Source organism: Pteronotus mesoamericanus, unplaced genomic scaffold (genome assembly GCF_021234165.1).
Source record: "Pteronotus mesoamericanus isolate MK-2021 breed Mesoamerican mustached bat unplaced genomic scaffold, CSHL_Meso_final contig_130, whole genome shotgun sequence".
Lineage (NCBI taxonomy): Eukaryota > Metazoa > Chordata > Mammalia > Chiroptera > Mormoopidae > Pteronotus > Pteronotus mesoamericanus.
The window spans coordinates 23,804,862-23,828,427 of NW_026555060.1; the positions used below are offsets into that span (position 1 = coordinate 23,804,862).

Below are 23,566 nucleotides of genomic sequence, written 5' to 3' on the forward strand. Positions count from 1 at the left end.
GACAGTTCCCAGACCCCAAGGAAGCTCTCTGGGTCTATAGGCCCCCAGTGGGAGATTCATGGGATCCTACTCAAGAAGAGCGTGGCCATCTGGGATCTTCGCCCTCCCAAGTCCCCATCCTTAGATTCTTCCCCTGTGAAGTGAGGACAACATTACCGATTGCTATAAAGGCTAAGGTCACTGAGCTGTCACCAAGGACAAGAGCAGGGTGGGTTGAAGTTCAGGTGGCAGGCAGCCAGTGGGCTCATTCCCTGGTGAAACCCCTGCTCTGTACACCAGGGGACTGACAGCCCCACTTTACTCAAAGTAAAAAGCATTACTTATTCTGAACTTTGTCATTTGGAAATAGGGAAACAGCAATGACATTCAAAATATGGAACAACTGGTAGAGCATGGGTACCCACTCATCAGCTTGGATGCCTGGTACATACCAGCTCCACAGTAGTCTGGCTGAGACGGGGAGATTAAACTTAAAGGCATTAGGCATTTGTCGTGCCTGTCCTTCTCTCCTATGCCATGCTCCACCAAAAATGCACTAACCGAATATGGGCAATGATGCTTATAATAACAATGGCTAACATTTATAGAGCCCTTTAGTGAGTCCCAGGAACTACTTTAAGTGTTCTCCATTAACAATAATTCTATGAGGTAAGGACAAGGACTGTTAGTCCCATTTTATATATGAGAAAATTAAGGCCCCCAGAGGTTAAGGGACTTACTGAAGGTCACACAGCTGGTAATCGAAGAGGAGCCAGTGTTCAAGTCTAAGCTGTCTTAACTGCTCAGCTACATGCTGTCCTTATCCTACACACTCCTGCTACTGGGTTGGCCAAAAAGTTCATTTGTTTTTTTCTTGTAAGATGGTTCTAATAGCGCTTCGTTGCCTTGAACTTCATTCAAAACAATTTTGTGAGATTGTCTTGTGACAACTGTCATATCAGCATTAAAAAAAAAATCAAAATTGGTGAATTTTTGTGTAGCCATTTTAATATTGAAGATGGAAGAAAATATACAACATTTTGGGCATATTGTGCTTTATTATTTCAAGAAAGGTAAAAATGCAACTGAAACACAAAAAAAAGGTTTGTGTAGTGTATGGAGAAGTTGCTGCGCCTGGTCAAAAGTGTCAAAAGTGGTTTGCGAAGTTTCATGCTGGAGATTTCTCACTGGACAATGCTCCATGGTCAGGTAGACCAGTTGAAGTGGACAGTGATAAAATGGAGACATAACTGAAAACAATAACGTTATACTATGTATGAGATAGCCAATATACTCAAAATATCCAAATCAATAAAGTTATTAGTAGAAATGAAACATGTGTCTTTTATTTTATGGAAAAAATCATACAGACTTTTTGGCCAACCCAATACATGCTGTACAACCAGAGCAATATTCAAATCTGTCAAGAGCACTTTTACCTTTAACTACTCATTTCAGGGGAGATAACTGAAAACAGAAGACATTTAAAAAGTATTTGGTTCTGACATAAGTTATGGCAGCTTTACTTTGCTAATTATTTTTCACCCAGGCTGAGAACAGAGCAATCATGTTAGACGTGGTTCCTAAAACCCAAACCAAGTGGCCCCAAAGCCAGAGGCCTCTGAGGCTGCTCGGTGAAGGGGAAGCCAGCAAAAGGATGCAAACTTGCCACAGATAATCCACAGAGTGAATACTCCGTAAGTGGTGATTAAGAGTTGACTGTAACATAAGACACACTTTCTTCCAGGAGGAACATATTGATCTAAACCACAAAGCGGGCAACAGTCATTTGTAAAGCTTGCCAAAAATGGTTTCAGTTAAACTCAAGGATGGAAAGTTCTAGTTCTATATGAAATGACACTTTAGGAAAATTAAGTCTCTAAGAGTAGGCTTTCAAAACAAAAGGGGCCCTGAACCACAACTACACTATAGCAAACGGGATGGTATTATTCTCTAAAAATTCTCATTTGGTGGGGTGGCGGGGGCTACAAACACAAAAGGCTTGACAATTCTTAGGAATGGATTGGTATTACAAGATTGTTTTTTGAGTTGCTAGGCAACATCAAAAAACAAATGGCCTTGTTCTGAGATCACTCTGCACTCACCCTCCCCACGGACAGCGCATGTGTTCTCCGCCTCACTCTACTCCTCTTGGACAAAGGAGCAGAACATCGCAACTGTGATGCTAATGGCCCATCTCCGCAGAAAGATACCAATCTGTGTCTCAGAAACGAATCACAATTTGTTGGCCACCTGGCAGTCAAGATCTCAGGCAGGACACTGTTTTCACTGGACTGTCATCATTTACGCCCAAATTAAGTCCTATGCTTTCAGTGTTCTTTTCTCTTACATTGCTTCAATCAGCTTTCTTGGCAGGTACATTACCATTTTTTCCTCCTACACATCTAATAGAAGCTCAGTTCACTTTTATGGGCAATTTTCACATCTGGGAAAAACAAAGTAGACTTTTCGTGAGAGTTATTTCTTTGTTTCCAAGAAACAGCCTTCCCTGAGAGGAGACCATCTTTCTTACAGCTATGTTGACATTACTCTACGATAGGTATGTCTGCTTCCTTGTTTGTTAATACCCTTGTTTGTTAACTGTCGAGTCTCTTCTTTTTGAAAAAATTAAAGGATGCATCTGGTTCAAAAATTAGTATCATATATATAAATACATACTTAACATTACAGAAATGAACTCCCTTCTTTTGTTCTAACTTTTACCTACCCAGTATAAAATAGCTCATCCTTGCAATTCAATCACTGCACCTTGGTACTGCAATATGTCCCTTTCCATCTGGACACATGGCTCATGGCATATAGAGAAAAAGATAAGTCAGTGATATTTTCATTTTCTTAAATTAAAAACATAATTTAGTGCTTTAAGAACTCCCACTCCTTCCTCCCTCCAAAAAACAATGAAAATGAACAAAATCTTAGATCTATATTTTAAATCAAGCTCCACCTGCAAGGGTAGCAGGCCATAACTTACCTAAAAGCACTAGTTCAATGAGCCCAGTATCAGAAGGGATATTCACGATCTGAAGCAGAGACAAATCCACTACAGGCCAATCATGAGTGGGTATCCCTAGTGCCTGATACATATGCGCCATACATGATAAGAAGCTGGTTCAGTAACCACCATTTCTATAGCAACCCACACACACTCTGCAGGCTGTGCTTCGGAAAGGCAGTTAAAACTGGATCCTACAATGCAGCTTCACTTAGAACACACTTTTATTCCTGTCATCTCATTAGAATGAGAGTATTCAAATCAAGCAACCTAAGTTATCATTAAAAGGCAGAAACTTGTCACATATGTAACTGTAATTCTTGATTTCTTTGCCACTCAATGTCTATTGGTAACTTTTAATTCAAGCCACTGGCCTGGATTGCTTGTTCCTAAGGGACCATTCCCCAGGGTAGCAAGTCAGATCACAGTCTGACAACCCAGAACATCAGACAGCCATCTGCTGTCCCAGTTATAGGCGAAAGAGAGTAAATGCTTATAAAAGTGGGCTGACACAATCATCTCTTACTGTCCAGAAAGCCTCAGCTACAATATGTTCACCGTGACCAACAAAATTTCATTTGGGTCAAGCTGGCCCCCTGCACAGGACTGATAAGAAGGTGTGTATGTCCACTTTGTCCCACCCCTCAGACACATGTTGACACCCCAGACACAGGCACTGGCACTGGCACTGTACCTCTTTTCAAAGGAGAGAGTACCGTTAGAAGATTATAAATTAAAGACATCTGCTAATTCCTCAAAGGAAAAGACTCAGACTCACTAAATCGAGTCCTCTCTTGCACCATAAATCAAGAGGCATTTTAACACAATGGCTTCCGCACTGCATGTAAACGCAGCAAAAGTTTCAACTCTAGTATATGCAAGTTGTGCTTCTTTTTTTTTTATTGTTGTTCAAGCACCACTGTCTCCATTTCCCCCACCACCACTCACCCCTACCCATCCCTGCTCCCCACCCCCGATCCTATCCCCTTTGGCTTTGTCCATGTGTCCTTTATACATGCACTCCTGGATTGAAGTATTCAAGTTAGTGTTAAAATGTGAATTTACTTTTCAAACAGAAATCCCAGAGAACTAAAAAAAGAGTTCCGTCTTTCTTTGCAGAATTTTAAATCTTGCCCTATAAAGAAGGTGTTGGCACTCTGAGAATCAGTAGTCAGTTCTGGTAAATGCTGGAGGGTTGCCTGGATGAGAGCAAGTACGAACTGTGACTGAATCAGACGCCCCAGTTTGGTCCTGCACAGTGTAGAGTACATTTGCATTCTTATACTGAATGGTAAGAGCTTCCCTCCTGAATTCATTTTCGGTCAGGGAAAACAAAATTTTCTGTAATAGTCCAAACAGTAAATATTTTTCGTTTGAGGGAACATGCAGACGGTCACAACTGATCAACTCCACGGATGTAGTGAGAAAGCACTCCCATAGCCCATTGCAAACAATTGGGCATGGCTGTGTGCCAGTGTCTTAGTCCACAGACTAAGTGGCTTATAAACAACAGGAATTCATTTCCCACACTTCTGCAGGCTGGGAGTCCAAGATCAAGGTGGCATTAGGTTTAGTATCTGGTGTGGACCTGCTTCCTGATTCATCAATGACAGACACCCTCCCATTGTGTCCTCACATGGCAGAAGGGGTCAGGGATCTTTCTGCAATCCCTTTTATAAGGGCACTAATCCCATTCATGGGGGCTGCATCCTCGTGACTTAATCATCTCCCAAAGGGCCCACCTCCTATTACTGTCACATTGGAGTTAGGTTGCAACATGTGAGTTTTGTCGGGGGATACGAACATTCAGTCTCTAGTGTCGAATAAAATTTTACTGTAAGCTTACATTTGAATTTTCAAAATTTATATGTCAGGAGATATTCTTTTTCTTTGAATTCTTTCTTTAAATCTTTTAAAAATGTAAAAACCATTCTTAGCTTTTGGGCCACAGTTTTGCTGATACTTATTTTGGTGAAAAATTTTTAATGGGTTCACAAATTGCTGTATCTGGCTGTTAAAACACTTTGGAATTGTAATTACTTAAACTCACCTCAAAAGTAGATAATTTGAAGTGTTAAACTGGTTTGAAGTGATTATCATACTGGACTTAATCATAAGTAGCAGTTAACCAGTGAATAGTTAAAATACTTAGGAGATGTTCCTATGTTTTTTCCTGATCTGATTACACCACCTTGGAATTTATTATTTAACTGAAATAATTTAATTTATACTTAAATAATATTATTGATTAAATGTAATAATAGTGAAAAAGAAAACCTTATGAAATGTACGGGCTTCTATTGAGTTTAGTAAGTAAAGAATATATGGTTTTTTGATTATGTCCATCCATTCTTAAAGATAACATTTGCAGAAAACACAATAGAATTCATTGGATTATTTTTGAATAACTCTCCAAATATTGGCTTTTTCTCTGCCCACAATCTGTGATAGCCAGAAATTTGGCAGTTATATTTTTTCACAATAAATGCTAAGTTAAAAAGACCATTTACACAGAAATAGATCAATTACTCAATGAAGATTTCCAATGAAAAAAGGCTCCATGCCATGGGAATTGTTTCCGGAGACTTGGATAACTTCAGCGGCTTCAATGACTTCTACTCTGCGTTAGTTTTCTATTGGTGCAGTAATAAATCACTACAAACTCAGGGGTTTAAAACAACACACACTTACTCTCCTAGTTCTGGAGGTCACAAGTCCAATTTCACTGGGCCAGAGTGAAGGTGTCAGAAAGCTGCTTCCTTCGGAAGGCTCTGAAGGGAGAAGCTGTTTCCCTGCCCTTTTCCACTTCTCATGACTGACTGTACTCCTTAAATGGTGGCCGCTTTCTCCATATTCACCCCAAGTTCTGCTTCATTGCTGTCTCCTCTGATTCTGACTCCCCTGCGTCCTTCTGAAGGACCATTGTGATTACAGTGAGCCCATCTTGATGATGCAGGAGAATTTCCTCATCACAAGACTCTTAACTTAATCACATCTGTACAGTCCCATTACCATGTAAAGTAATACAGGGTCCCAGGGATTGTGATGTAGAGATATTTGAGAGGCCATTCTTCATTCTGCCATATATATAAATTCTTTTTTAAAATAAATTTTTATGTGTGAGCTGTATACAAAACTAATGTGAGCAAGAATAGTGTTCCTATAGACTTACGTCATATTGTTATGACATTTGAGGTCTGTCTAGAAGGTATCCAGCCATGTAATATGAAAAATAGAGAAAAATGTTTACTGAAGAAAATACAACATACAAGAAACACTGTACATAGGACAATGATGCCTGTTCCTGCAAAGTAGGCACCTTGGGACCTCACACTGTTCTCCCAAAAGCCATCAGCTGCCCCGTCATATTTTCCTATATCTCACTGATAGCCTGAAATCTTTTCTTTTTCAAAGGTGATTTTAGTTTTTGGAAAAGCCAGAAGTCACAGGGCACCAAATCTGGGCTATAGCGGGGCTTAGTCACCTGAGTGATTTGATGTTTTGCCCAAAAACTCTACACAAGATGTGATGTCTAAGTGGGCATGTTGTTGTGATGAAGCTGCTAATCACCAGTTGCCTGTAGCTGTGACCTTATGAATCATCAGAATAGTTTCCACAGAGGAATGTTCAAGCTGAATGCAAAATCTGATGCACATTCATTGCTTTGCTTGCTCAGTCATTTTGAATGTGACGGCCACACAGTACACATGTTCATTCAATGGAATCTACCACCCGCACTGACTAATACAGTGAAGTCATTGTTCACACATGCGCATTCCAGTCCACTCTTCTTGGCTTCCAGGTTGCATTGATATTGCACAAACCATCTCATTATATTAACAATGGCTAACTTTTTTCCAGACAAACCTCGTATATATGTATAAATTCCTAGACAAAGCTTCAGTGTACAGTTAACCCTGAAACAATGCAGGGGTTAGGGATGCTGCACAGTTGAAAACGCTCATATAATTTTTGACTCCCCCAAAACTTAGTCATCCCTCAGGATCCCCAGAGGGCAAATGGTCCCAGGAACATCCTCTGAAGTTACCAAAATCTGGCAACACTCACATCCCTTAAAGAAAATGGTGCAGAACAATGCATACAGGCGACCCTTAGCATTCATGGATTCCCAACCACAGACTGAAAATATTGTTTTCAATCTGTAGTTGCTTCAATCCACGGATGCAAAACCTGGGGATACTGAGGGTTAATGGTATATTTATGGGGGAAAATATCTGTATAAATGGACCATTGTGGTTCAAATTGTTCAAAGGTCAACTGTACTAGGAACATAAACTTTTATGCTCCCAGCACTACTCAACCATATTCAAGTATAGTCATTCAAAACAGAGGGGGCAGGAAGAAAGAAAAGGATAATGGCAGCAAGATGGAGAAAATCCAATATAACTGTCCTTTCTCTAAATAAGAGCTCAAAGCACCACGTATACACACATAGGTAAGTGAAGGTAAATTCTATGTCTACAGTCATCTTAAGTGCAAATGTTATATTGTCACAGCTTTCACTGTCCTGACTTTAAAAAGATCTGATTCAATCACTCAACAAACACTTTAGTTGGGTACCTAGTATGTGCCAAAACTATTCTTGATGATAAGGATTCTAAGACTTGGCAAGGACACAGATAATAACTAAGAAAGTGCAAGGTCATGTCCTTAGTGTTTCCAGTATCACTGCAATATGTACAATGTGTCTAAATACCTGTTTAGGGGATAGAGAAAGGGATTTGAAAGGAGAGATCCTGCTCACCCAAAGTGGCAGGCTGTGAGGGAGTCCTGAGCATTCCCAGGGAAGGGTAAGTAGTTTATTGTGGCAGCAAGATCGGTGTGCAGGAGACAAGGGCTGGCCATGAGGCGGGGAGGCAGGCAGGGCCAGCTCTGAGGAGATTGAGTGCCATGTGAGGCAGTGGGGACTGCCTCACAGTGAGTCACTCCAAGACATTCTCATGTGGGAAAGTGACCAGTCATTTTGAATGACAGCTCAAGCAGCAAAGCAGAAGACCTACCAGCGGGAAGGAAAGGCAGAAGGCAGTCAGACAGGTGCGGAAACTGACCAGAGAAGAGGGACGCTTCTGAACCGAGGCAGAGATACCACTGAGAAGGAGCGGTGAGGGCAAGGTGGGGAAACGCTGATCTGACATCCACATGACTCTGCAGGGTCCAGACATGGGTGCCGGTGGGGAAGTGAAGCAAAAGAATATACTGGGGATAACTCTGAGGTTGCTATTGCGATGGTCTGGTAGGTGATGCCCTTAACCAGAGGGAAAAAAACAGAGATGAACAGGAAGAGAGGCTGGAGTGAGGGGAACTGATGAGTCTCAGTTTTAGGCATGTAAAATGTGAGTTTCTTGTAGGACATCCAGAAAGAGATGTCTAACAGACAGTGAGAAACACAGAGCAGAGAATCAGACCTGGGTGCACAGACAGCTGTGGGAGTGTGAAAAGCAGTGAGATGCCCCAGTGACTGCAGAGAAAGTAAGTTAGGAGCTGGGTGCAGGACAAAGCCCAGGGACTGGCAGATGAGGAGGACCCTGGAGGATATTGAGTCAAAAAGCCAAGAAAGGAGGGCCCTCTACAGAGGACAGAAAACCATTCAATGCTGCAGAAAACCATTAAATGCTGTGTTTAACAGCATTTTAAATGAGGTCATCTCATTTAACAATCGTGCTGCTGCTGGTGAACTCAGTGACATTTGTTTCAGGGGAGTGGCAAGGTGGAGGAGGGACTGTAGTGTATAGAGAGATGGAGGCAGCACACAGGGAACAATCCTTCGAGAAATCTGGGAAAGTGGTTTGAATGGCACGGCACAGGAGAGCCTCTGCAGAATGGGGGGAACTTTGTTTACCTAATAAACTCTTAGGGAACACTTGCTTTGTACACCAGGCACTGTACTAAGCTTCTTATAAATATTAACTCATTTACTCCTTGGTGTGGTTGACTTTATGTGTCAACCTGGCTAGGCCACAGTTTCCAGATATTTGTTCAAATGTGTTTGGATGTTGCTCTGGAGTTATTTTTAAGACGAGACTAACATATAGATCAGTTGATTGGGTAAAGCGGATTACTCTTTATTACATGGATGGGCCTCATCTAGTCAGTCGAAGGCCTTAAAAAAAAAGACCAACTACCCACAAGGAAGAGGGCATTTTGCCAGCAGGCTACCTCTGGGCTCAAACCGCAACCTCAGCTGTTCTTTGAATCTACAGCCTGCTGGCCCACTCTGCAGATTTTGGACTTTCCAGTTTCCACAAGTGCATTAGCCAATTCCTTAAATTTTCTCTTTCTCTGTTTCTGCACATGCGGGCGTGCGCTCACATGCACACACACACACACATACACACACACACACACACTACTGTTTCCCTGGGGAACTCTAGTACACTCTTTGTGACAACATTAGGTACTATTATCATCCCTATTTTACAGTTGAGGAAACTATGGCATAGACAGGGTAAGCAACTTGGCCAAGGCCATACAGCATGAGGGCAGCAGAGCTGGAATTCCAGCCCAGTGTGCCATGTGAGTCTCTGCGCTTTCGTTCTCACCCAAGGACATTGTTTTCATTGCCTTTAGAGAGGGGAAGGGAAAGGGAGAAACACTGACATGAGAGAAACCTGGCTCTGTTGCCTCCCATACGTGCCTGGACCAGGGATTGGACCCACAATCTAGGTAGGTGCCCTGACCAGGAATCGAACCCACAACCCTTTGGTTATGGGACAGCGCTCCAACCAGCTGAGCCACATCATTCCGGGCTGACTCCCTGCTCTTCACCACATGCTGTGCTGCTGCCCCAGAGCCCTGACCCAATGGTGTTCGGGGCCAACCAGCAGGGCTAATGGAAAGAGGCAGGATATACGAGGAATGAAAATCAACAAATGCAGTCTGGTACAAATGTGAAAACAGGCACAAGTGATTTGTTCAAAGTGTGACTTTAACTGTTACAAGTAGCAGAACCCAGGTTTTCAGAATACCAAACACAAGCTTTCCCCTTTCTCCTTCCTATTTTCTCTCTTCTTCTCTATACACGTTCTTTCCTCTCATCAGAAGTGCCCTGCTCTTCAGAGATTCTCTCAGTCATACTCCCCTCACATTGCTTTCTCCTGGAGGCCCAGGGCTCCTTCTGTTCTGACCGTGCCCACAATGCCTCAAAAAACTACCAAGCTGTAGAGAACACATGCCAATGACAAAGTGCCCTACTTACTCAGTGCAGCATAAAAATCCATCTAACAACAAGTTCAACATATCTGGTAAAATCGATGAATCCCCCACAAATAGTTATGGTCTGTTAGTACTTATTTGGAAAGTGAAAACAAAAAACAAAAAACAAAATAACGTCCCACCCCTAACACCAGAAAGACCAATAGGCATTTGGTTCCAAATATAAATCTCTATAAATTAACTACTCAAGAAATTAGGTGTCTTTGAAAATGCACTTGATATAAAAAAAAAAAACTTCCCAATAATCTGAATTGGGTTACTTAAAAACCAGTATTTTCAAGCTTGACTTTCATGGGACTGGGAACTAAAGTCGCCTAAGCCATCAGAACCCTAAGTGCATGCATGTACTCCTACATCATTATTATGAGCGTCAACTACAAAACTCCCTGAAGAAAAATTTGGAAATACGTATTAAAGCTTTAGAATTTACATTTTTAACTCAGCAACTCTACTTGCAAAATTTTATCTTAAGGAAATAACCATGACCATGCATAAAGATTTAGCTATAAAGATAGTTACTGTGCATTGGTGAGAACAGTCATATTCTTCCTGATTGCAGGGGATTGAGCAACCAAGTTATAACATATCCCTGCGATGGAATACCATGCCTTCATTAACGTTACCATTGCAGAATAGTAGCTAATGCTATGGAAAGATGCTCATGATATACAAACAATTTTTAAAAGCATGTTGTTGAACAGTACACAGCATATAATCCATTTCTGTTAAATATATACTTGTGGAAGGCAGCCTCTTAAAATGACCCCAATAAGCCCCACCAGCAGGTGCCCAGGTCTGTGCAGCCCAGCCCCACACCGCTGGGCTCTGTGACCACGAGCACCTCGAGCGCAGTGACGGTACGCCACCTTGACATTAGGTTATAAGAGACTGTGACTTCCATTTTGCCCACTTACGCTTTTTCATTTTTTTAAATCTCTTTCTTATTTCCTCTTGGATCACGTGCTCTAGGGGAGGCAAGCGGCTGTGCTGCGAGCAGCCCTGTGGAGCTGTCCCCGCGGGAGAGAACTGAGGCCTCTGTGAGGAGCCGAGGCCCCCGACAAGCCCGTGAGTGAGACTGGTGGGGAGGGGGGCGGGCGTGCTTGGCAGCCCCGGTTGAGCCTTGAGACGAGAGAAGCCCTGGCTGACGGCCTGTCTGCAGCCTTGCCAAAGACCCCGAGCCAGAACCACCCGGCAGGCTGTGCCTGTGTCACCGACCCTCCAAAGCTGTGAGATGACGGGTGTTCACTGCAGTCGAACGTTGCCGGGCTTGGGGGCAATTGGTTACCTGGCAATAGGTAACTAATCCATACGTGCACAGTGAAAGGACTGAACGAGTGTGATCCAAAATACTATTAGTGGTTCTCTCTAGGTGGTAGAATAATAATTTTTCTTTTCTTTTCTTTTTTGTACAACATTGGCAATGTTTTCCCTTTTTCAGAAAACAGTAAAAGAAAACCACACAACCAAGACACATTCTTTCTAAAGAGACTTTCTAGAGACTTCCTAAAGAATCAAAGTATAAAGATTAGGAGAACCATAATAACTTTTAAAGATCCTTTTCAAGTAAATTAGCTTAAATGTGCAAAAAAGAAAAGGAAAAAAAAAAAAAGAACTCCAAAGAACAGGTCTGAACGGCACTGTGGAGTAAGCACAACCCACCAGAAACCACGCCACGCACTGTAAGCTGCAGCGTTCAATACCTTCAAGGAAAGGAGACTCCCACAACCCTCCTGAAAGGAAAACCAAAGAGTCAGGATGAAGTCATCGGTTAGCTGATTGTCGGCACAGGTGTCTTGCTTACCCAGCTTCTGGTCAAACCGCCATGCTGCGACATAGGCATTGTGCCTCAGACTGCTCTGTGTGGCCAGGGGCACGGTGACATAAATGGGACCATCCACCAGCACGGGCGTTCCATCACTGCTGAGCAAGTGCACGCTGACAGCTGTGACTGGGCTCAGGTCGTGCCTGGTGCCGTTTCCTGGAAGCAAGAGGCATTCTCCATCACATGCACACAAAGACCCACGTGGGGCTGTGGAAACTGTTTCCAAAAATAAAAAATAAAACATAGTAACAGCTACCAATTACTGAGTGCCGTGCCTCCTATCTGCCAGGGGCTGCATTAAGCACACTACACACATAATCCTCACCTCAACTTTCTAAGGCAGGACAACCCCCCGTTTTACACATAGGGAAAGAGGCTCAGAGAGGGTCATAATGGGAGCTGGCCTAATGGCGCAGAATAGCTGGTGGTAGGGATCCAAACTCTGGTTGCCCATTCTAATTGCTGTGCTTTGCTTTAAAAAACAGGCTCAAAGGGGGAGGGCTTGTCCATAATGTGACAGGGAGGTATGGGTGGAAATCCCTGATACTGACTCCTACCAAAGGGATCCCCATGCACATGTTAATTACTAGGCAGATCACCAAAACGCAACCCAAATTTTCAATGAGGCTGCCTTAAGAAAAAAAAGTAAATTTCTTTAAGGAGTGCTTCAAGATACTAACTTCTACTAAAAGTACACTACTGAAAATTTGGGCTTGAAATATTTATGAGTTATTTTAGTTCCCATTGTTATTTTGATCTGTTTAAAAGGAATTTAATATACCAATTATTCTGCATTAGAGGCCTTTTATCCAAGGCAATGCTTTAATGACTGTCTACAGATAAATTAGGCAATGCTTATGAGAGTGATATTATATTTACACACATTGGCAATCCATTTTAGAAAAACTTTTTTCCAGTGAAATATAATATCACACAAAATGTACTGTCATAACTGTAAATCTTTCCTTAAACCCAATGACAAAAACGTTTTAAGTTACATTAGAACATAATCTATAGGACTTCTTATTAAGCTACTTACATACTTAACCACCCATCAATTACCTGAGCGAATTCAAACATTCAATTAGAACTAAATTTAAACATTTAAAGCTTGTGGACAAAAACGGGGCCACAAGCTAAACCTGACAAGCTCAGGGGCAGCCTGCGTGGTGGCTTTACAAACCCAGAAACCTAAAGGAACCCTACAGGATGGTCTGAAATGAAAACTTCTTAACTAAAAGCAAATCAAGATGGGCAGTCCCAGACTGGTATCTTCCATGACAAAGGTCACTTTTACCTTAACTGAGTCTGTCTGTTGTATTTCTGCATCTAAGATAACATACCTTTTGAATATCAGAGTGTTCCTTTTTTTCCCCAGACCTGTCAAGGCACAATCTCCCCCCAGAGCGCAAGACCACAGAACCCCTCAGAGTTCCCTTGTTCTCCGCACACCGTCTCCACATGCTCTAGTGTTGACTGTTACTATCCTGTACCCACCAATGTAAAAGAAGTATTTCTCTCTTCATTTTACTCTTTATCCAATCTCAGCAATTTCCTTGCTTTGCCTTCTCCCGCCTCCCTGATCAAGGAATTTCATGTAACCCTCTTTATACATCCTCCTTTGATTCTGATGTATAAAATAAGGTGCAAAGCTGCCATTCTCTGGAGCATTTTCTCAATTTCTTGAGCTTTGGCTTCCTGGCAATTGTTGTCAGTTTGGCTCAAATAAACTCATAAAAAACTTTAATGTTTCTTAGTGAATTGTAGGGTTTCAACAAGTTATAGCTAACCCCTTCATGGAGCAATTTCTACACAGCTAACAACAGAAGTACGCTTTATAATTTATACCCACATCGGTTTTTCAATGTAGGGAAAGGTGTGGAAATGGAAATTTGATCAAAAGGTCCACGCTGCAGTCATAGAATCAAGTTCTGGAATCTTTTAGGCTGACCATTTCATTTTAGATAAAGAAAGCCAAAACCCAGAATTTTCCCGATTTCTGGTCAAAATATCCTGTGGATGGAGACCTGAATGCGTGCGTTGCCCAAAGGTCACACAGAAACAAATCCAGGTCTACAATGTGTCCCCCTCTACTGGGTTCTGTTAGGTTCTCTCAATGAGAGAAATTAAGTAACTTCCTAGATGCTGTATAAACAACTTAGAGATAATGTTTTCAGTTAGGTAGTGCCGCCTCCTTCACCAAACCTGAGGCGGAGTCTGAAGAGGGAAGCGGTAGGTAGTCAGAGAGCATTCCGGACTCATCACCATCCACCCTCTCCTCCCACTTCACTCTGCCTCCTGATTCCGAGAAATGGCAACCCTGGTTTCCCCACTCGTCGCATTTGGATTCTCCCTTCCTGTTATCTTGCCTATTCCTGGCCTAGGAAGCAGGGTTCCCGGACCCACTGCTCACGTGCCCTCAGGCAAGTGACTTCATTCTTCTGGGATTTTTTTTTTTTTTTTTTTTTTTTACTTATCTGCAAAACTGAGGAGGTTGGACTAGATGCTTTCCTGTGAGTCTACGGAAAGAGACAGACTCAGCTATAAACATTTGGAAGTTAAGTACAGCACTGCGGAAAAGGGCATGTTAATTTAATGCAATATACATTAAGTTAATGTGATTCAATGTTCCTTTAAAAGTCCTCTGTCTGAAGACCCTGCAGGTGCTCCTGTCTGCTTACTGAGGCCTCTGTTCTCAGGGCCCCACTAAATGCCTTCCAAGCGATCCTCCCCCTGCCCTCCCACTTTCTTTATTCTGGAAAGATTCATACTTTGAAAGGCTAAATTGTTTCTCCTCCAGTCCGTGTTAGGAGACTGTAACTCTATATAAAATACTGAGTTCTGTGTATAAGGGGGTCTTTCCTTTCTGCTCCATCTTGTTACCCGGCTCCCGGCATGTCCGAATGAAGACAGGCGTTGGGCGAAGCAGCGGGACCAGGGGGCAGCACCACTGGCCCATGCTTGGAGCCTCTGATTTGTCACTTTGTAACCTGAGGAGGGGTTTTGCTCAGATAGCATTTAGGGTTCTGTCTGGCTTTGAATTCCATTACCAGCTTTTCTGGACTGCAAGACAATTTCACCTATTAGTCATTTAACTGACTCCCCTCTGTCTTCCTGGAGTTACTAGTAGAAGTATCAATTATTTCTAGAAAGCCCCTTGGGGACATCCCAGAACAGTGCTGTGCTTTCTCAGCAACCACAGGGGACCGTGTAATGCTGGGCAGACATGGTATGTAGCCCTACGTGACGCCAGGAAACTTAACAGAGCAGACGGGAGGACATGAGCAAGTGAGGAAGTGGCTGAAATCTCCACAGGGCTGGGTTTCTCTATTTACAATTCTGGAAGTGCCCTCTAAACTGGACACAACTCCCCTTAGGACGCTCCAAGGAAACCAGCCTTCGGAGTACTTTCCCATTGCATCTGTGGCATCTGTTTAGTTTCACTGAACTCTCATTATGACCTGACATCTCACACAGGTATGTGTGGTGCAGGCTCTCACGCTCAGCTGAAATCTCTTAAATGCAGTTTATGAAACAGGAAGCAAACAGTGATGGGGCAGAGGAGGAGATGTGTACAAAGTGAGCTGGGGATGGGTACCCAGCTGGTGAGCTGCCGGGGTGGGAGAAGGGTCCGTGCGCCCACACCCTTACAGGTGCCGGTGAACACGCCGCGGGTGGCTGGTGCCCGTCCTGGTAGCACTGACAGAATTCTTCCTAGGTCAACTTACCCGTGATTTCAGTGGAAAAGAAGTTGAATGTAACCTTCCAAAGACCTCTCTTCTCTCTAAAATAACGGTGATTTTAAAATAAAATAAACTCCGCTAAAATCAATAGTCCTTTGCCTTTGTGTTCTTCTTTTCCCATCATCTCAGATTTCATATTTATTCAAGAGTTCTAGGACATGGGGCACAGAAAAATTAATGAGCTCCCTGCAATGAGGTCGTTTCTCCAAGTTGGGGTTTTATGATTGTGCACCAGTGTGCCAGGGAGACTGGGTGGAGACTTCACGGTGGTCTCAGATTATTTGTCATGTTCAAAACAAGAGTTTTCTCCTAGGACTGTAAGTTTAAAGTAAAAGTTAACACTTTTTCCCCTATAATGTTTACTTAAGATGACTACCATGCATCTGTCTGATTACTGACTACTAATTGTGTCATGATCACATAAAAATTAAAGAAGAAGAAACATTTCCAAAAACAAGTACTGCGGAGGGAAGGAAAGCAATTGACAAATCACCAGGTCATCTTGATCAACCAGTAATTAATTAATATTCTACAAAACAGAGCAGATGTTGCACATGTAGAAGCTTTTACAGAATGGTCAGTTATGTAATCATTCTGAAGTCGTATTCAATGGAAGTGTCCCTGGGAAATGCAGTAACTTACTCATCCATCAGGATTAAACCCAGAACAGCCTCTGGGTTCGAGTTTATGTTGTGACTAGACTCAAGTGTCCGGGAAAAGAAGAATGGAAACAAGAAAACGATTCGGGACTTCAGAAGGCACCACGCTGCAGTCACCAGAAGGACTGGGGACCAGATTAGCTCCCAGCGCCTGGTGCATTGCGCTGCCGGCTATGAACAAAGGTAGAAGGCACACCTCTCCAGTCTCTACTGGTAAGGATTTATTACAAGTTTTCTGGCTGGTGACCTTTACTTTCTCTGATATTTTGGGGGTGGAGAGCACTGGTTTGCTCATCTCAGATCAGCCCCAGGGCCACCTTCCCTCCTGGCTGTGACTGACACGAGGGTGGGTGGGGCTGTGGACTCCGTGGAGGCCAGAAAGGCGGGCTGCTCCACCAAACAGGGGGTCCCAGGGTCAAGGGGAGCGAGGCTGAGGACACAGGGGCAGGAGACTGCTAACTTTGATCTTATACTTTAAAAAAAAATTTAATTAGAAAAATAACTTCTCTGAATTAAATGTAGTCAGTCCACCAGAGGAGAGCTCAGAGAAGGTGCTTAAGGCAGTTGGTATGAGCAGAAAGTCTCAAAGAGACGAAGTTACTAAAACTCAGCTCTGCAATGGTGCAGGCTGAATGCCTTAAGAAACAGTTTCAACAAACTTGAACCTGGAGAAAGAGCTCCCTCCCCCTTCGCAACTTCAGTTCTCCCCTCCAGTATGAAACACTTCAAGCCAACTACAAAGATTCAAGCACAGAAGCCTGGCTGAAAAAAGAAGAGACTCAAATTACCTGTTCCGTTTCCATCTAATCCTCGCAGGTATGGAAAACTGTCCACCTCGGAGGGGGAGCCCGCGGCAGTGAGGAAGGCGGTCAGGTCGCTGTAGCTGGTGTTCTCCGGCAACCGCAGAGACCTCCTCTGGAAATGAACGCGAGGCTGTGGCCGGGCACCTGCAGAAATTAACCTTTGAGTTACATCCCCAAGGAGCAGTTTCTGTTTTTAGAAAATGCCAAAGGAGGAAGTGCTTCTCTAAGGTTTCAGCAGGGCTTCCCCTGCCCCCAGCCCTCCCCTCAGCGCCTCCCATCCCCCCTCAGGAGGGACACTGAGATGTGACAACACGCTATTATGGGGATAGAAATAATAGCCCATTGTCACGTTTGTTTCAACACAGGATGTTATTTAGGTTTTGAACAAAAAGCTTTCCAAGTGCCATTTGTGAGCAGTCTTTTCACAGCACAGCATGCGCCTAGGGATAGGGGTAACATCTTGGGAAACAGAGTCCATGTAAGTGAAACAAGTAGATGACAATCTCTTTACACAAACAAGGCAAGAGATACCCTTTGATAGGGTTGCAAACACATCCTTCTCTATCTGGTAAAATCTGGTTGACCTCCACAGACCCAAGTGAGGCAGAGCCAGGGAATTCAACGTGCAGCCTGGACAAGAATGGCAGAAGAAGGGCCCCACAGCAACGAACGCTCTTCCTCCCGTGGGAGCTGCCATTTGGCATCCAGTCTCTCCTGCTAGGGTGCGTCCTATTTGTGGCCGGTTATGTTGCAGATTTTATGATGAGGCTCTTTTTATGATGCGAAGTGATGCTTCCTTCACCAAACCGAACTCTTCTGAGCAGAGGGGCAGCTGAGACGACAGGCCCCCATCACCCCCTAGTGACATCATCCACAGTTTGGGTTTGCTCCCGATGTTGTTTTGATTGTAAAACCTGAACTTATTTTTAACCGATGTTGTGGTGACAGTCACAAGGCGAAAAGGTGCCAAGTTATTTTGCACAAACCCACCAAAAACATCATTAAGACAAGAATTAATAGAAACGGGAGTTATAGCATTTTACCAACAAAAGTACGTATTTCTCCTGATTAAAATAACATGGTTGCTCAAAGGCAACAGTCCGTCCTGACATCCTGGTCATCGTATACACCGCCCCAGGTTGAGGCAGACCGCGTGGTTGCCTAGGAGCATGCTCTCCCCAACCCCTGGTGGTCTGGCCCAACAACCCTGCCCAGAGTTGGTGGTCTTTATCCTTGAGGGTTTGTTTTAACTCCAGGTCAGAAACTTTTAAGGGGACACACCTACCTAGTGTTCTAGAATAAAGGAGTTTTATAGCTCTAAGGATCAACTAGCCTACGTCCCTCTTCCTACAGGTGCGGCCATGGAAGCCCAATGGACTGGCTGCCCACACAGGGCAGTGTGGGGTAGGCTGCCTTGACCACGGATGACTGAGGTGATCACAGTTCTCCCCAAACTCCAAGTATCACTGATCAGATTTCCCGTGAGTGGTTCTCCACTCCATAAAACAGGCCCGGCGTTAGGGCCCATGGGAGCCTGGTGCCCAAAGTCACGACAGTCCTATCTACCTCTGGTCACCACTGACACTAACAGGGCACACGTGTTCAGTCCTGCTCCAGACCATCGGTGCCCTCTCTTTGTCCCTAAAACAGACCTTCGGTTATCTACTAGCAGCCATGTGTCTTGTATTATGTTTATTTGTATATCTTGTAATTTGAATCTCTTCTTGTTCTGGTCTTTTTCCCCCCTGTCTTCTCCTGGCTCTGCATAGAGTTTGAATGTCACACGCTTCCCAGGCTAGGAGCTGTTTGCTTCTCATAATGCCTTCCCTCCACTCCCCACATGCGCTGTTTGCCTCTTTGGTCCTCCTCTCTGCTGCCCTCGGAGATGGCAAGTCAAAGTCAACGCTTCCTTTTTCACCTCTTCACCCTCAACTACATAACATTCATTGCTCCTGATTTCTTTTTCTTTTTTTTTTTTTTAAAAACATCAATGTGTAGTTGCCTCTCACATGTCCCCCAAGTGGGGACCTGGCCTGCAACCCAGGCATGTGCCCTGACCGGGAATCGAACTGGCAACCCTTTGGTTTGCAGGCCAGCACTCAATCCACTAAGCCACACCAGCTAAGGCCTGATATATCTATATATCTATATCTATCTATCTATCTATCTATCTATCTATCTATCTATCTATCTTTTTTTTTTCAGTGACAGTGAACTTTTTGAGACTTAATTTCCCTTTCTCCACTGTTTTCCGCTTAAAAATGTTCCTTATGCCTGGGTTTCACACAATGGGGAGACAAAGGACTTACTAAGATAAAGAGTGATGTGCCTAAATTGTGACAGGGCAAAGAGGGGGTTGTCCTTGTGAGGGTTAAGACAGAATGCAGAGTCCTGCTGGTTACCCCAAAACAAGGCAGGATATGTGCACCCTTCCAGGCCTAGGAATAGCTCCGTGAGATGGGCAGGTTGAAATCTTTGTGAAGCCTCCCTACTTGTACTAGACCATGAAAAGGGAAAAGGGAGTCATGCTGCACCCAAGGAAAGCACCCCAGCCCAGCCTTACAGGGTTGCCCTGGGACCAGGAAACCGCAACCAAGGCTGCTCCCCAGCTCCCAGAGGCCCCGGGATCTCGCTCTAGTTTTGTGCCTCTCTGTTGGTCTCTCTTGTACCTTCTCTTATTCTCTACTGTGTCATGCATTTCAGTGGGAGATGCATCTCTCCACTCCCCACCCTTGTTCCCTCTCTCCCCCTGCTGCCTTCCTTCCCTTTTTGTTCAAGAGAAGTTGGTCCCTGGCCAGACATCTGGGTCTCTCTGCTGTGGCTGGGGGTGGGGGGCACAGAGGAGCCATGCTGGGGCAGGTTCACTACAAGGGCATGTGGCTGGCCCAGCTTATTTGACACATGCTGTGACCAGTAAGGCCTGGGTACCCATCTGTTGCGGATCAAACATGCACCGCCATGGAGCTCCGGCAAGACCTCTACCTGGTGACATGGCCAAGGAAACATCTGAGGGTTGTAAGGATTGAGGCTATTCTAGGCCGTGGTGTAAATAAAATTTAAAGTGGCATGTGTGGGACTGGGGGAGCATAATGTCCTGAAGCTTATCTTCTTATTAGAGCTGCTAAATTCCCCACTTTTCAGGAAGGGAGGTGACTGGGTGGGAGGGGAGATGGGAGATTGGACAGGCCCGTCTGTCGATCTTCTCCGAATGCCTCTCGCCCACATTCCCCACTGCAGCTGTCCGAGCCTTCCTCTGTTCTTCTCAGCCACCATCCCCAAAGTGCTCAGACCCTCCTCCACTGAAAACACTGGGGCACCATGTCCCCTCTCAGCACTTCAGATCTTTCTTCCCTCTTCTCTCTGTCCCTGCTTTCTTTCAAGGTCAACCCAAGTATGCAAATTCTTGTTTGTTTTATTGCAAGACTTGGCTCAACCAACTATTTCTGCCTTCGTCAATAATCTCCTCTGCAGGCTTTTCCTCCCCAAACAACAAATATACCCATTTCTTCCTCATCTAGAAAAATAACAATAAAGCACGACTTTAACTGCTATTCCCATAAGCATATGTCTTCTCTCCTCCCACCCAGCCCCCAGTGATGTGGCTTCTACCCCAACACTCGCTGCCCTGGGTAATGTCAACTACTGACGGTATGATCTGCTAACCCTATGACCATTTCTCAGCCTTTATTCTCGCTGACCTCTTCACAATGGTCAACAGTGTTCACCGCCCCCGCCCAGGAACCCTCCTTCTTGGCATTCATGGCCCTGAACGCTGGTCTCTCCAGAGTCAGCCCACTTTTTCTTCTGCAAGTGCTTTTTTCCTCCTCCTCCTCCCTCCAATGGAACAGTCCCTGCCACAGCTGCCGCTGCTGCTTCTGGGCTCTGTCCATACTGACTCCTCTCCACTGCCCCATGCTCAGCTGCCACCTCCCTTTCCCGCCAGAGACCCTGCCAAGCTCTGTGTCCACATCTCCTCTGCCTTCTAGCACCACAACCTGGATGCCCATCGAGCGCTCTCAAATCACCATCTGCCTTCCCTCCCACTGAACGACAGCCCCTTCTCCCCATCCTCAGGCTGGGTTCCAGGCTGTCGTCATCGCTCTCCCTTTCTACCGCCCTGCACACTGGCTCCAGTGCCTGGATTGGCTGATCGTCCCTTATCAAATTTTTTAGCATCTTCTTTTCCTCCCTTTCTGCCTCCACCCTATACTACCCTACATTACCCCTTGTTTTAACTATTGCAAAAGTCTCTTAACTGGCCCCTTTTCATCTATTCACATACTGACTTTTCTAAAATTCCACTCTGATTACATCATTTCCCTGCCAAGAAACCTTCAGTGGCTCTGTACCACTTACCAAATGAACAATGGCAGCGACAGTGAGAGACCAACTAGACCCAAACTACTATTCCATCTGCCCGTGAGATAGAGTTCAGCGCTTGAAGAGTTTAAAAGGTTTTTACATACATATTATTTTATTTAATATTTACTACAGTCATGTGAAGAAGGAACTCTCTCCTCCATATGTGAGAAAATCGAGGCTCAAAGAGGATAAAGTGACTTGCCCAAATTCATTCTGTTTGTAAGAGAAGAAATGAATTATTTTCATTCCAACCTCCATATTCCCTCCTAGAACACAATGCCAACATCAGAAGAGATGGCCTACTTACTGCCAGCCGGCTCTCAGACTGCCCAGTGGGACCGCCCAGCTCTCCGATTCTGTGTACCTGCCCGTGCTCTGTTCTGTGGCTGAAGCTTCTTCCCATCCTCTACTTGCATGTGCTGTGCCTCATACATGGAGCATCTCAAATGTCGCCTCTTCTATGCAGCCTTTCCAGATCCCACCAAACTCTAAACTCTATTTGTATCTCTCTTACAGCACCGATCTTTCTGTGCCCCGTATTCTGCTTATTTGTATATCTGCAAGTCTCCCTCATCAGAGGCGCCATTAGAGAACACCGGCAGTGGAATCACTTAGCTTTACGTTTCAATATTTCCTCTGCCACCCTCTAGTTCAGTGACTTTGGCCTTCAGGTTCTTTATCTTTAAAATGGGCATAAATCACACTTGTCTCACAATATGGTTGTTATGGTGCTAGATCAGGACACATGTGCATGATGCCTAATGGTACCTCCTGGAACGCAACAGGTGCAGGATAAGCAATAATTCCCATCTCTTCTCCCCTTTTAGACAGAAGCTCCTTAATCACAGGTACTCTGTGAAACCCATCACACTGTGTCCTGTAGATAGCTGCTACTCAACAGAGTTTACAGAACTGAATGTAAAGCTGAGTTATACTGAGCAACTCACCATGTACTGTCTCAAATAATGATCTGTTTCAATTCTGACTAGGTCAGGGTTCCTCAGTCTTGGCTCTGTTGACATTTCAGACCAGGTAGTCCTTTGTTGGGGAACAGGGGCCGTCCTGCATATTTCAGTATGTCCAACAGCACAGGTGGCCTCTACCCACATAATGCCGTTAGGAGCTCCCACATTAGGACATCACCAGACATTGTGAAGTGTCCCTGGGGACAAAACTGCCCTCAACTGAAAACCACTGTACAAGATACAGTGAGCACCCTCACACTGATCCAACAATATGGGCAAGGGTCTCCTCTATGACGGGCTCAGGCTGTGAAGGGGAAAGGACACAGGCTCTGCCACCCTGGAACTCAAGGGTAAAGAAGGTAGTCGTGGGAACAACTTAATTATCACAGTGTTTTCTATGCTAAACAGTCCAGGAGCAACTGCAAGAGAGAGTCACCCACTGTCCTGGAGAAAAGGAGTTCTGTAGGTGCTACCTGAGAACTGTACCTGAGACTGTGGAGGTGGATGGAAGAGACCATACACCTAGAAGGTCTGTGTGTCGGGAAGGCTGGGGACTTCTGTGGGAGCCAAGAGCAGGCTGCGTAGGACCCAGGGGCAGAGGAGGGGGCTTGTCAAGGGCCTGGTATGTCCGCTCAACTGTACAGACTTGATGCGGCCAGCCCTGTAGGTTCTAAGATGAGCATGACACACTCCTTGCACTTCAGGTTTTAAAATTTTAGTTGGGGAGTTAAGGTATACTCCCAAATATGGTGGAAAGGGAGGTATCCCAATAAGATTGAGAATTCCCAGCTGGAGGGTTGTTCAAACCCACCCTTCCAGTTACAGATAAGAACAGGAGGGGCAGTAAGGGGGCAAGGGATGGGTGGAATCCAAGGACTGGGCCAGGCGGATGGAAGGCATAGCAGTGCCTGGTTCTGGGCTCAGGGCAGCTCTGGGACAACAAGGCAGGACTTTGTGGGTTTCACCTGACTGCTGCGACTCTGACAT

At 44.5% G+C, this 23,566-nt stretch overlaps 1 protein-coding gene across 2 annotated transcripts in view; it reads right to left on the bottom strand.

Moving 5' to 3' along the window:
• FAM171A1 (family with sequence similarity 171 member A1) overlaps positions 1–23,566 on the bottom strand; it is a 131,519-nt gene that overhangs the window by 18,189 nt on the left and 89,764 nt on the right. For both annotated transcript variants that reach the window (XM_054593408.1, XM_054593413.1), the window contains exons 4-5: positions 17,238–17,396; positions 12,027–12,203 (exon numbers count right to left, since the gene is read on the bottom strand). In XM_054593408.1, the coding sequence (XP_054449383.1) occupies positions 12,027–12,203; positions 17,238–17,396 (336 nt within the window). The remainder of the gene's footprint in view (positions 1–12,026; positions 12,204–17,237; positions 17,397–23,566) is intronic.